The 14,186-nt window shown below is 40.1% G+C and overlaps 1 protein-coding gene across 1 annotated transcript in view; it reads left to right on the forward strand.

The window, feature by feature from the left end:
- ADAMTSL1 (ADAMTS like 1) overlaps nucleotides 1–14,186 on the forward strand; it is a 696,807-nt gene that overhangs the window by 419,304 nt on the left and 263,317 nt on the right. The window contains exon 6 of the mRNA XM_036260364.1: nucleotides 7,649–7,775. Within this exon, the coding sequence (XP_036116257.1) occupies nucleotides 7,649–7,775 (127 nt within the window). The remainder of the gene's footprint in view (nucleotides 1–7,648; nucleotides 7,776–14,186) is intronic.

A 14,186-nucleotide genomic window follows, 5' to 3' on the forward strand; every position in this document is an offset into this window, starting at 1 on the left:
GGTTTAATTTAAGTGTAATCAACAGCTTCACGTGTTAGTCCTCCCAGAGGCACGTGAACAACAAACGAAGGGCTGCAGCAGTGGTTCCCAACTCTCTAAGACAAAGGGGTTCTTTATTATTTTTTTTCCTATGGGCCTTGTGTTTTGGACGTTTCCATTTACTCAAAACACTGAATGTATTAAGTAATAATTTGTTTTCCCACTTTATGACTTAAAGACCTGAGTACAATTAAGAAGAAATGCAATAAATATCAAGATTGAGCTTATTTGTATAATGAGATGGTTGGTGTTTTGGTGACCTTATGTGATTTTATTGCCAGTAAATATATTTCCATTAGGCGTTTGGAAATACTAAACATAGCTCATGGATCACTATTAGCACCTTTGTGAATGACCAAGGATCTTGTTTTCTCATATTGAAAACCATAGTTGAAAAGAAACAAGTCTGTAAAGGAGGAAACTTGGGCCCTCATAGCAAGTCATGAGAGGTGTAGGGTGTGTATATGTATATGTATGTGAGGTATGGAGAGTGGTACATTCCCATTTATTTCCTATGTGTGCTTCCAAACCACATAGTACAGATGAAGCTATTTATTCATCTTTGTGCGTAAGTCTGCCTCTAGTGGGGGTGATCTGATAGAAATATTCAACCTTGTTATCACTCTTCACCACCGCCATAATAAATACTGTGCAGTGTGTGTCTTCATGGTTCATAGGCATCCTACTCTAACTTAGGAATGCCAAGTTAGAATTTTGGTTTTATTAGTTACCAGCTATGTGACCTTAGGTAAATTGTTTATCTTCTCTAAACCTCGGTGTTATAATCTGTCCTTGAAATCATTTCAATTTTAAGAGAATGCTAATCTTAAGAGAAATATCTGAGGAGACTTGCCTAAAAGATAGTCAGCCAATTCATTTCTCTGGCTCTGGAAGGCTACTTTGGTTTAGTCTCCTTGCATGGCAGCCATCATCTATTGGATGTGGCTTCTAGAGCAGTGTCGTAGAGGATGTGGGACCACGTGAAATCTCAGTGGCAGAGAGTGCTGCCCTTGATTAGCAATGTCTGCTGTGTGTCCTGGAAGGAAAACAGCTGCACTCGGGCCATGCTTTTGCCAGCCCCGCTCTGTTAAAGCAGATCATTACAATGCTCTGTGTCTGGACTGTTTGTTTTGGCTTCTTAAATTTGCTTTGACCAAATGTTCCCTAACCATGAGGACTCAGAAAGGTTATTGAAGAACCTGTTCTTTGAAACGTTCTTTATGTATTTGCACAGATGTTACTGGGGCATTGTTACATGGCACTGTCTTCCAGAAAGCTCCCAGCAGATGTATATCTACGATTTCGGTACCCTGAGCAATTCGGGTTCTCCTGAGCCTGTTGTCCTTCATTCATGACATAAATATTTCATAAGCATCTACTACAAGGAATGCACTACCTATACATTTTTTAAAAGATCCAGTAGGTGCTGTCACCCTTGCAATTCCTCGTGTTTTCTTCATTTCTAGGAAACTCACATCCAGCTATGTGACCCCCTCTAGCAAATGTATAGGACGTGACAGCGTACATTTTATGTAGTTCTCTCATTTTTTACTTGATTCATCTTTCTTGCCCTCATTTTTCTCTTACCCCATTTTCCCTTTTTTTTTTCAAGAATTACATTACATTGTATCATATGTATATGCTAGAAATCTTCTTCTAATAAGATAAAGCATAAACAAATCAATCAATATCTAAATCTTTTGAAGATAATGTTGGAGATATACTATTTTCCCTGTTAACATAAATAGTACATGAGTTATAATGTATGTAAAAGCACACTCTTCCCCATAAAGTTCTATCTGAATTAAATAATTATAAATAAGACCAGCTGTGATCAGATTTGCAGAGTTTAGTTTTCCATATTTGTCTTTCCCAGTGCTGAAAATAAAGGGATTTAAAAGTTTCTTACCTCATGTTGTTGGATCAAGAAAAGCTTGACATCACTGGCTCAGTATTTAATGCTGGAAGTTGAGGTTCTTATGGGAAACCACTTGAAGTGCGGCCAGTGTGAACCCATCTGAGTCTGCGGCATGGTATCTGCTTATGGCTTGTGTTTATTTACGTTCTCCCAATTATGGACGTGCTGATCTTTTTTTTCTCCTGTGGCTCCTAGTGAAGACATTTTATTATACATATTTCAGTGTCTAGAGAGTTTCAGCCTGGTGTTCTGCCTGTTCACTTGCTATCGGCTCTGTAAAGTTAAGGAAGAAACCCCTATCAGCACACACTGTAGGCCTGATGCCTAAAATCTGCACGACACACTGCAGGTCTGGGAGCCAACTTGGACTGGATGTCAGAGTCCTACTTCTTTGTTTAGGGAGTGTTTTCCCCCTATTTCTGGGAGACCCTGAAGGAGAATGAAGGAACTCAGCACGGCTAAGTGTGAGAGTTCTACTCAGAAGATGAAAGACCGCATGTCTGTTACATATGTGGACTCATAGAAAAGCAGACGTTGATGACCTCGCTAATGGCATTTCAACAAAAACATCTTGGAGTTGGTCACGTTTTATGTCATCTGAAACAAAAGCTTTGTTTAAAAGAAAAAAGAAAAGAAAAGCAACACTGCAATCATTTTAGGTGGAGGTGGGTGGGAGGGATTAGACCACAGTATTGAGCTGACACCTACTAGCAGAATACTAATAAGCTGCTTGAGGCCAAAATATCCCGTTTGTTTTCCAGTCTTGACAAAAACTGCTATGCAACTGCCAAAGTTATGAGTGGTCATTATCTCACTTTCATATTTTGACCAGAATAGGATGGTCTGGGAACTCAGTGACAGGAACATTGCCTTCCATGACATTTCACTAATAATGAGTGTAGGTGCACTGGGAAATAGTCTTAAAAAGTATAGCCCTTTAGAGTAATTCTTGTTCATGCATCAGGACAGAGGTTTCAGTTTGGCCTCTAGTTGTCATTAATGGTATATCTGTTTCTCTGTATACACAGATATAAGCAAACAAGTATAAACCCACACATAAACATTTTGTATACATGTGCATCATCAATGAGTGCAATCTCAGGTTGCCTCTCTATAGCCTACATTGAAATTATTAGCACCTAATTTTTTTGGTGTTAGTATTTCACTGATTCACCAACATTCACTGTGCGTCTCAACTGTCAAATACTGTACTAAGCAGCTGAATAACAAAGATTAATAAAACAGGAGCTCTCAAATAGCCCATGATCTGATGCAGAGACAGACAATAGATTAACCTCAATATCCATTATATAACTGTTTCAATTGAGAATATATAAAAGAAACCCAAAAATAATACTGGCTTTAACACATACAGGATTTACTCTCTCACAGAAAATAAGTGAAGGTGTTATCAAGCCAAGCAGGGTTTCAGAACTAGGCTCTTTCGCCCTGGCCGGTTGGGCTCAGCGGTTAGAGCGTCGGCCTGCGGTCCGGAGAGACCCGGGTTCGGTTCCCGCTAAGGGCACGTACCTCGGTTGCAGTTTGTCCCCGGCCCTGGTCGGTCGTGTGGGTGGCAACCACTCGATGTGTCGCTTTTACGTGATGTTTCTCTCTCTCTCTCTCTCTCTCTCCCTCCCACTCTATCTGAACAAAATATCGAAAAATATCCTCGGAGTGAGAATAAAAAAAAAAAAGAACTAGGCTCTTTCTCTTTCTGTCCTGCTTTCCTTAAAGCAAGGTTCCAGCTCAGGACTGCCTCATTCTTCAGGATAGCAACTGGAGCCAACAGGGAGGCAAGGAGGCCAAAGACAGAAGGGACCTTCCCCAGCTAAGTCAAGTTATTTAAGTAGCCACCCCACCCCAGGAATCTCATACACTTCTACTGTATTTCACTAATTCCAACTTGGTTACATAGCCAAAGATAAATATATTCTTTCAACTGAATACATTGCCACCGCAAATAAAATTGAAGTTTTGTTACTGAGAAATATAGGGAAGATGGATATTGGGTAGCAACTGGTTATCTCTGCCACGTGAACAAAGGACTGAGGAAGCATGAAGCTGTTAACTCTGGGATCTGAAAAAGGCATTTTTGAGAAGGCGACAAGTTGGAGGTTTGAAGGATGAATAGAAGTTTGACAAGTAAAGAATTGGGATAGTTTGCTAAATAAATTTTGCCAAATAAGGAATTATTTCCAGACAAGAAATAACACATTGCATATGCAAAGACACAGAAGGTTCTGACATAATACCTATCAATGAAGCCCATTCTTACTTCTAATTTTCCTCTGTTACTAATGATAGCTCTTAAAATAACTAGTTCTTTTAATTAATCAAACAGTTATAAAAGATCAACAGATTAAGATATGTCAACAATAATTTTCCTGATGTAACTATGGTCCTAATTTTCTACTTGGACCATAAGAACATTTTTTCTGATGATAAAGTATTCCACATTTTAAAAATAATTGAGTTAGAATATTTTGACATCTTAAAAAGGAATTGATATGGGGTGGGGGCAGTTGTGTGAGGGCAATGTTTGTCTTTTCGATTCTGAATTCAAACAAAGCCCAGTTAGAACTGACTTGATCCATATCCTGGGGTCCATAAACCTACGTTGCGAGCTCTTGATGGTCTGCCCAAGTTAGCCTTAAAATATGTCACCTTCTATTTAGCTGTTTCTAACATGACTGTGACTTTGGATCTGTGAAGCTGGATTGTTCTTCTCTTAAAATGACTTTAGAACTATAAGAAATCTTTAGGATTAGAGAGATTTTTATGATTATCTTCTTTTGGCTCCTTTAGAGACATCAGAGCCTAAAAACATTTCAGAGAAACTGGAATCTTTTGGGAAACCTGAAGTTTCTTTAAGAAATAAACCTAGTCACCTTTGAGACACCTGTGAGTGTAAATTCCCATGCCCACTGCCCATCTTGCCCTTGCACAGAGCTGAGCATCTTGTAAGAGAAAGGTCATCTCTTTCCAACCCCAAACAACAAAAGTCAAGTCAGTGACTCTTTGAATACTACCTAAATTAAGATGGCCATGTTTTCTGTAATGATTCAACCCTACTAAGGCAGTCAGATGATTTAATCATCTGATATTTTGGTGTTTTGGTTTTGTGTGTGTGTGTGTGTGTATGTGTGTGTTTTGTTTGTTTTCTGCCAATTTTTCTTTTTGCTTTTTAAAAAAAATTATTGATTTGAGAGAGAGAGGAAGGGAGAGAGAGACATCAATCTCCACCTATTTATGCGTTCACTGGTTGCTTTTATCTTTTAATGTTTTTATTGATTTTTAGAAAGAGAGGAAGTGGGAGAAAGAAACATCAATGAGAGATAAACACTGATTGGCTGCCTCCTGAATGCGTCCTTCTGGGGATCAAGCCCACAACATAAGCATGTGCTCTAAGAGGGAATTGAACTCGCAACCTCCTGGTGTGTGGGACAACACTCAACGACTGAGCCACACCAGCTGGGTACTGGTTGCTTCTTGTATGTGCCCTGACCAGGGATCAAACACACAACCTTGGCATATTCAACGCTGGGACGACACTCAAACCAACTGAACTACCCCATCAGGGCCTATTTTTTTGCTTACTTTCTAATTAGTATCTAGGCAAGACTAAAATATGCTGTAAACCTCACAGCAACACCTCCCCTTTGCCTAGTTAACTCTCAGTCCTTTTTCATATCTCAGCTCAAAAGACTCTTCCTTGGGGACTTCTCTGACCTCTCAAACTAGCTCAAATGCTCCATATTTTATGCTCTCAGAGTACCTGTATCTGTGTTTTATAGCTTGTGTAATGATTATCACTATATATTTATTGTAGTTGATGATTTGAGTAACACGTGCCTCCACCACTAGAACCCCATGAGGGTGGACCCCTATGTGCTTAAACTCGCCATTGGGTTTTTTCCCTCGATCAGTGCCTGGCCCATCGCAGATCTTTGATCACTGTTGGCTGAATGATTAAATGGTTTTATTTTGTAAATAAATTACTTCTGCACTCCCATTCTGTACTGTGCTTAGAACATAAGAGTGAATACAGAAGTCGATCTGCTCAGATGTGGGTTCATTTTGAAAATAACTTTACTTCAGTCATATAGAAGCACGTCGAAGATGTCTTAAACCAGTATGTGCCTGGCTCTTCTGGATGAAGGTTGGTTGAACTGTGGTGTGGCCTCACTGCAGCCTCTGCACCTACTGGAAAGTGTCGCTGCTTCACCACAGTGAACCCCTCCAGATGGAGTTAGCTGACCTTTGCTCCCTGTTTAAGAGCCAGGCACTATGTTTTCTAAATGACATCTTTGTATCCCCGAAAATGTACAGCCATTGAAGGAGTTGGTGCTTTGTCATCTACTTTGAAAGATGCATGTGTGCTTTTAATGGAAAAAAAAAAAATACACATTAACACATTTAAAAACATAGCACGTTTATAACACAATGTTAAATAATTGTACTTTTCTAGCCTTTGCCTAAACATGTGTTTGCAATTATTAATTAAAGGTACAGGAAGGAAAATGAGGCCTCAAAGGAAAGTCATATTAACAACAAGATTTTTGAAAGACAGGATGAATTGTGGAGATAAGCCCCTCAAATGTCATCATACTTCTCATTTTGGTTTGTCAAAGACAGTAGTTGAAATAGTTTGGGAGTGGAATAAGTCTTTTGATACTAGATCTAATGAGAACTATACGGGTACAACGGTGGAGTTTGGATTTGAATCTTTTATTTTTTTAATTTGAACATTGGAAAGGAAAGAGTAAAACAAATGAGTTTTCCCATACACTTGATAAAAGCTTGTGATTTTGTTAAGCCTGACTTGGACTAAGCATAAAGATTTTGTTAGATGTGTTTAGAACTCGGCTACTTATTAACTAAGTGACCTTGGCCAGATGTATGACCTCACCTATAAATTGGGGCTATCTTACATGATTGTTTTGAGAATTAATGAGATACGTGTGTTGTGCCTGGTACAGGACAGGGCCAGGCAATAGCAGGTTCTCAGGGTGGTTATCTCTCCTGCCCACCCTCCCTCCCACCACATGCACATCCGTAAACCTTGTTTCTGTTGGCTGATTCTGTGGTTCAGTGTTTCTCTTGTAGCTAGAAATATAAGGATTTTCACTATCATTCAGCAGATATTTACAGAAGTCCTACAGTTTTCCAGGCATTCCAGTTGCTTGGAATACATCAATGAGCTCAAGATACAAAACCCCTACCTTTATGCATCTTACATGCTAAGGAACATATGGAATATGGAGATTATTCATTAAGTTTTTCCTGTTACAGTCACCTGCATGGTTGTTTTGTATGTGTGTGATTTGGGTGAATCATAATTACTGACAGTGGGAATTATTTTGGAATTAAGGTTCTATAATATCAATAGTGCGGGATCTTTCTCCCTCACCTTCACCCCCTGCCTGACTCCCTCCTTCCCCTCTCTTTCTCTCTCTGGCCCCCTCCCTTCCAACCTCCCTCCCCGTCCCACCTGTCTTTCTGTTTGTTTATTTGAACTAGAAAAACATCTTTTCCCATGCTGTTTTTTTTCTTCCTTGGCTTGATTCAAATGCCAGCTGGATGCAGTCCCCTTCACCGGAAGCATGTTTCATGGCCCCTCAAGGACAATGGGAGGCTCCGCGGTCCAGCAGTGGGCACCTGGTTGAATTACACATCTCTCTTTATTATTAGATCGTTGGATGCGATCACCAGCTGGGAAGCACCGCCAAGGAAGATAACTGTGGAGTTTGCAACGGAGATGGGTCTACCTGCAGGCTGGTCCGTGGGCAGTATCAATCCCAGCTCTCCGCAACCAAACGTAAGATACTGCAGAGAAGGGGCAATCTTTGGGCCTCTTGACTTGTAATCTCCTGCCCTGCCTGCCTGCTTAGCTCCTTTTAGCAACTAGTGAATAACACCTCCACCAAAATGAAGACAGATCTGAAAATATTGTGGAAAAGTATATGACCCTACGTTGTGAATTGGTTAGGTGAGAAATCAGGCTACCCATTACAGACCCAAGGAGGAAAGCTTTCCTTTTGAGGCACGTTAGGAGCAAACTAGATAGGGTTCTAGATACACTCCATGTGCAGGCCTGCGTTTGCTGTCCAGCATGAAGATAGACTGCATCCGAACCACTACCCCATACGTACAGGTGTGCCTGGTGGAATAGAGCAGGGAGCATGAACAGATCAGAGCAAATTCACCCCTACCATGGTGAAATCCTCCGGTCTTCACTGACAACATGACCTTGGATCAGTGCTGATCACAGGGGTTTTTGTTTTTTTTGTTTGTTTGTCAGAATTAACATCAGGCAGTGATTATGTGAAGCCATTGATTGACTTTTTGTCTCAGTCTCCCTACACCAGCACTATAAATGTATGCTTACTATAGGCATGTCGGTGCTGGAACCTTTACATGGTCATCTCATTTAATCCTTAGAGCAATCTTTAGCAAGGTGCTATTTATCCCCATGTTACAAACGAGATAACTGAGGCTTAGACATGATTTGTTCAGAGTCACATGGCTGTAAAGTAGCAGAGCCAAGATTTAAGCCCAGAGTCTGCTTCCAGAGCATAAGCATGTATTCATTCCTCTAGACTGTCCCACAGACCTGTTCCATGGTGGGACATTTGTAAAGCAGTTAGATGGATCAAGGCAAGGTACCGCAGGTATCTGCCTAGCTGGGTCCTTCTAGGTAGGTGGTGTATGTTCTCATAATACCTAACCCAACAGTGGAGTCATACATCAATGTAGTTCATTTTAGAATACACTGTTCTCTATGACAGTCACTGTGCTGAGTACTGCAGCAGATACAGACATAAATAAGACAGCCCTTGTGCCAAGGACAAGCAAGATCATGTAAGACGACCTTGCTTGGTATATTGTCTCCAGATTTTGCCCTTATCCCACAATCCTTCCATAGATCTTTGATTGAGTCTCCTCTGGCTTCGAAAATGAAAATGAATATCTTTACCGAATGTGGTTTTTGTTCACTTTGCTTGTTGACTAGATAGAGGAAAACAACTGACATATGAGAGGTTTGTTACTTTAAATGGGCTTGCAGGTCAAGAAGAAAGGCAGTGTGTACTGAAGCACTGTTCCGAGAAGTCAGGAAAATCAGCTTGCCAAAGACGAGGCTCTAGGGGAAAGAGGTGGCAGGGAGAAAGCCTAGGGACTTTTAAATACATGAAACATGCCCTGGCCGGTTTGGCTCAGCGGTTAGAGCGTCGGCCTGCGGTCCAGAGACCCGGGTTCGGTTCCCGCTAAGGGCACGTACCTTGGTTGCAGTTTGTCCCCAGCCCTGGTTGGTCGTGCGGGTGGCAGCCACTCGATGTGTCCCTTTCACGTTGATGTTTCTCTCTCTCTCTCTGTTCCTCTCTCTCCCTCCCACTCTACCTGAACAAAAAATGGAAAAATGTCCTCGGGTGAGGATAAAATAAATAAATAAATAAATACATGAAACATTGGAGGTTCCAACTTAGGACACATTCTGACACCCCTGCAGGCAATGAAAAATGTGATTCTAGGGGGAAAAATTGTACAAGTACTCGGGCAGAGAGAATGGACGATGAGATAAGTTAGACACTGATATAGTACATTCAGGCAAGATGCTTTTCCTTGGTCACGTGTTGGTGTTTTCTGTAAGATGAAAAATTAAAGAATTTAGACGATAGAAACCAGAGAAGGATAGAAAGGTAGAGGCACAATTCTCTGTAAATCTCTGAAATCATGGTGGGATATATTTGGGGGAGAAAAAAGTTACATTTAGAATGTCACTTTTACAGAGCTCTGTGAAGAGTCTGAGAAGAGGTGGAATCATTTGACCTGTCCCATGACTGAGTCAGTGCTCATTATCCAGGAATCTGGAAGTTTCCGCCAGGCACACCAAATGGCGGGCACTTGTGCAGGCCCTTGCATGGCACCTTCTGAGGGCCTGTTCCTTCTTCTTTCCTTCTCCTGCCCCCCACCTTCCTGTCCTCGTAGTGGACCCTGACAATGCTGCTCGGACACATATTCCTCTTACCCTCCTGTAACAGGGTGATTGGGGACCTTTGGGGCCTGGATCGTTGGAGCAAAGGTGGAGAAACTATGAAGGAACAAAGTGGAGCCAAATGAGAGTCCTAAGTCATCTTGGGGGCTGCAAATAGATACCTCAGTTCACAGTGCTCTATTCAAGGCCGACAGTGGGTAAACTGCACAATACACAACCCGACGATTTTCCATTATGACAAAATGCAATTGATTCGTTTACCTTAGCGCCGATGATGCCTCGTGACAAAATGATTTATGTCGATGAGGCCCCGCGTAGGCGTGCACCTCACCTCAATCTATAGCAGATGCTGCACGGACTGCCTCGCTCATGTTTTCTCCACCCAGAAGGGCCGTCCACCCAGATTTACAGTCTGTGGGCGGCCCGCGGGCAGGGAACAGGCTGCTCTGCGGCCCCGCTCCAGCCAGGTGAGCAGCCTCCCCCTGACGGCCAGCACCGCTCCAGGCCCTCCGGCCCGGCCAGCACCGCGCGCCAGCCACAGGCTCTTCCAACTCCCGGCGCTCGGATTCCCCACATTGAACTCATTTTCTTCTGAACTTACATCCAACTTTTTTTTCTTTATGTTATCAGGCCTGGGGGGAACAAAGAAAAAACAGGAGAGTGGAGAAAGACCGGGTAGAAAGTGCCAGAAGGCAAAGGAGTGGGAGGAACTTACAAACGGCTGCCATTAGCTGGCAAATAGAAAAGAAACCGTTTTTGTATTAAAAGACAGCAGTTTTGCCTAATACAAATGCAGACAACAACAACAACAGAGAGCTATTTCAAGCCCTCCTTGCCCCTTTTCAGAAGGAAAACCTGTCCACTAAGAGCTCAGCGTTTCCATTTTCGCCTGCTCACCTCGTGTCTATTTCCCCAGCCCAGTGAAAAATAATCAAATTTAGCTAACATTAACTTACTTTTGATTCTTGGTATTAAAGACTGATTTTCCCCAAATTGTATTGGCTTGTACCACGTTATGTATTTTCCAAGTCTATTTAGAACTACTTAGGCCTAGAGCTAGCCTATTTGCTATCAATGATGATTCCAGCTTTGCAAACCTCTTCTATGTATCTGCATGTCTTGAAATCTTACTGGGTATCCTGAAGCTCTCTCTCCACCTCTCGGAAATGGCAAGAGCTTGATAAACTAATTTGTATCAAGATAAAATGAAGCTCCAAATGCCTGGCTTTGCTTCTCAGACTGTGGCTTATGCTGGTTTAAAATAATATGGGTAAACATATTCTTGAACTATCATTCTGGCTCAAAGATTTTGAGGTAAAGGGTGTTCATAATAAGACAGATCTATATATTAGAAAGTTAATAATACATATGAACATTTTAAAGAAAGCACGGAATTTCTACCTTGAACTTCAGGTTTTATTCACAAGCTACTCATCCATCCATCCATTCATTCATTTACTCTGCAGCGATTCACTCATTTATTCAACAACAAATATTTCTTGAGTACCTGTTACATGTTGAGGAACGTTTTAGGTACTGGAAACATAAGAAAGAGCAAAACAGATAAAAATCAACTTTTCTCGTGGAATTTGCATACTAGTGTCAGGGAAAGACATGTACAGGAACAAAACAAATAACTAAATAAAATATATGTGTGTCATGTGATGATAGGAGAAAAGTAAGTCAGGGAAGAATTAAAGATTGGGCTGCTAGCCAAGGATGTTGGAAGTGGGTTACAATGCTAAAAAGGTTACTAAGGAAAGATTCACTGATAAGATGGCATTTGAGCAAGGATCTAAGGGAGGTACAGGAGGCGCACCATGTAACAGTCATGGGGAGAGAATTCTAGACATCGAGAACAGCAAGTGCAAAGGCCCTGAGGTAGATGCATTCCTAACTTTTTTTTTTTTTTTTGAAGAGCAAAGAAGCTCGTGTGTGTGAAGAATGGCACAGATGTTGCAGGATTTTATAAGAACTTTGGCTTTTAATTTCAATGAGATGAGAAGTCACAGTAGGATTTTGAGCAGGGGAATTATTTGATTTGATTTGATTTACCTTTTTAAAGGGATCACTCCCTCTACTGTGCTGAGAACAGATTATAAGGGGTCCAACTATAAAAGTAAGAAAAGCAGTCAGGAGGCTATTACAGTAAGCCAGGCCAGGGATAATGATGGCTTGGACCATGGTAATAGCAGTGAAGGTGATGAGAAGTGATGCAATTTGATATGTACTGCATTTTTTTGAATTGAAGGTATCAGTGCTTGAAAGATGTACCATTATTTTATACACCACTACGGGGGTGGAAAAAGCTGCCATTTAAATTAAGAAATTATTACACAATGCCTTCTGACCACTTAGGGCTTTACTTCATATTTACTAAAAGATCTATTTTAGACTTAGATATATTTTTATCCTATACTGTATTAAACTTAGGCATTCAGAAAAGAAAAATAAAACTGAAATAAAGTGATAAATAAAATGAAACTTTTTCTCAAACTTCAATTATTTTTAATCACTTTGGACTCAATCAATTTTCACATGTCATCAGAGTACAAAAGAAATAAAATCCAGTCCTGGCCAGCGTTGCACAGTGGTTAGAGCATCGGGCCTGAAGGGTCTCGGGTTCAATTCCCATCAAGGGAACATACCTGGATTGCATGTTCAAACCCTGACCCTGGTCAGGCTGCATGCAGGAGGTAACTAATCTATGTGTCTCTCTCACTTTGATGTTCTTTCTCTCCTTCCTCTCTTTCTCCTACCTCGCTCCCTTCCACTCTCTCTAAAAATCAATGGAAAAATATTCTTGGGTGATGATTAACAAAAAGAAAAATAAATAAATTCCACTGATATTGGGTTCTTTTTTTAAAAAAGTTTTCTTGAGGTATAGATGATATACAATAAACTATACAGTTTAGTGAGTTTTAACATATACATATATTTGTGAAACCATCACCATGCTCAAGATCTGAACATATCCAACATCTCAAAGTTTTCTTCTTCCTCTGTGTAATCCTTTCCTTCTGCTCCCTCCTACCCTGTTTCTGTCACTAGAAATTAGATTTCATTTTCCAGAATTTTATATAAATAGAATTATACAGCATACACTCTTTACCATCTGGCTTTTTCATTCAGCATAATTACTTTTGAGATTCATTAATGTTGTAGCTGTATCAGTGGATTCTTTTATTTTATTACTGTAATAATCCCATTGTATGGACATACCACAGTTTATTCATTCACCTGTTGATGGATATTTGGGGTGCCTTCACTTTGGGGCTCATTCAAGTAAATCTGCTATGAACATTCATGTCTTCAGATGGACAAATGCTTTCATTTCTCCTGGGTAAATTCCTGGGATTAGAATGGCTGGATTATGTAGTAGGTGTATATTTAGCGTTTTAATAAACCACCAGACTGTTATTCTGAGTGTCTTACTATGTTGCATTTCCACCAGCAATGTCTGAGAGTTTCACTTGCTCAGCACTCTTACCATCATTTGATATTGTCAGTATTTTTTTATTTTAGACATTCTAATTGGTGTGCAATGGTATCTCATCATTGCTTTAATTTGCATTTTTCTGGTGGCTAATGATGTTGAACCTCTTTTCATGTTTTTTTGTTTGTTTGTTTGTTTTTTCAAAATTGCTCAATGTTATCTTTCACAGAGCAAAAGCTTTTAATTTTGATGGAGAGATTTTTTATGGATTATGCATTTAATGTCATGTTTTAGTACTTCTTACCTAACCCCAGGTCAAAAAATTTTCTTTTCTGTTTTCTTCTAAAATTGCTAGAGTTCTACATTTTACCTTTAGAGCTATAACGTATTTAAAAGGGAAATTAATCAGTTAATTTTGTAAAAGTTATAAGGTTTATAGCTATGTTGATTTTTTTTTTATAAAGGAGGTCCAAATTTCTAGCTCCATTTGTTAAAAAGAGAACATTTTCTCCCTTGAATTCCTTTTAAAATGTCAAAAATGTATTGGCTATTTTTGTGTGAGTCTGTTTGTGGAGTCTATTCTGATCTCTTCGTCATACCACATTGTCTTAGTTAATATGGAGTTAAAGTAAATCTTCAAGTCAGGTAGCTTAATTTCTCCAACCTTTGCCTCCTTAACTTCTTTTGGCTATTCTATTTTAATTCCTTTGCCTTTCCACATAAATTTTACAATCTGTTTTGCCATGTGTACAAAAATCTTGCTGGGATTTTTATTACAATTATTTTAATTTTACAGATCG

This window comes from Molossus molossus, unplaced genomic scaffold (genome assembly GCF_014108415.1).
Source record: "Molossus molossus isolate mMolMol1 unplaced genomic scaffold, mMolMol1.p scaffold_m16_p_14, whole genome shotgun sequence".
In the NCBI taxonomy this organism is placed as follows: domain Eukaryota; kingdom Metazoa; phylum Chordata; class Mammalia; order Chiroptera; family Molossidae; genus Molossus; species Molossus molossus.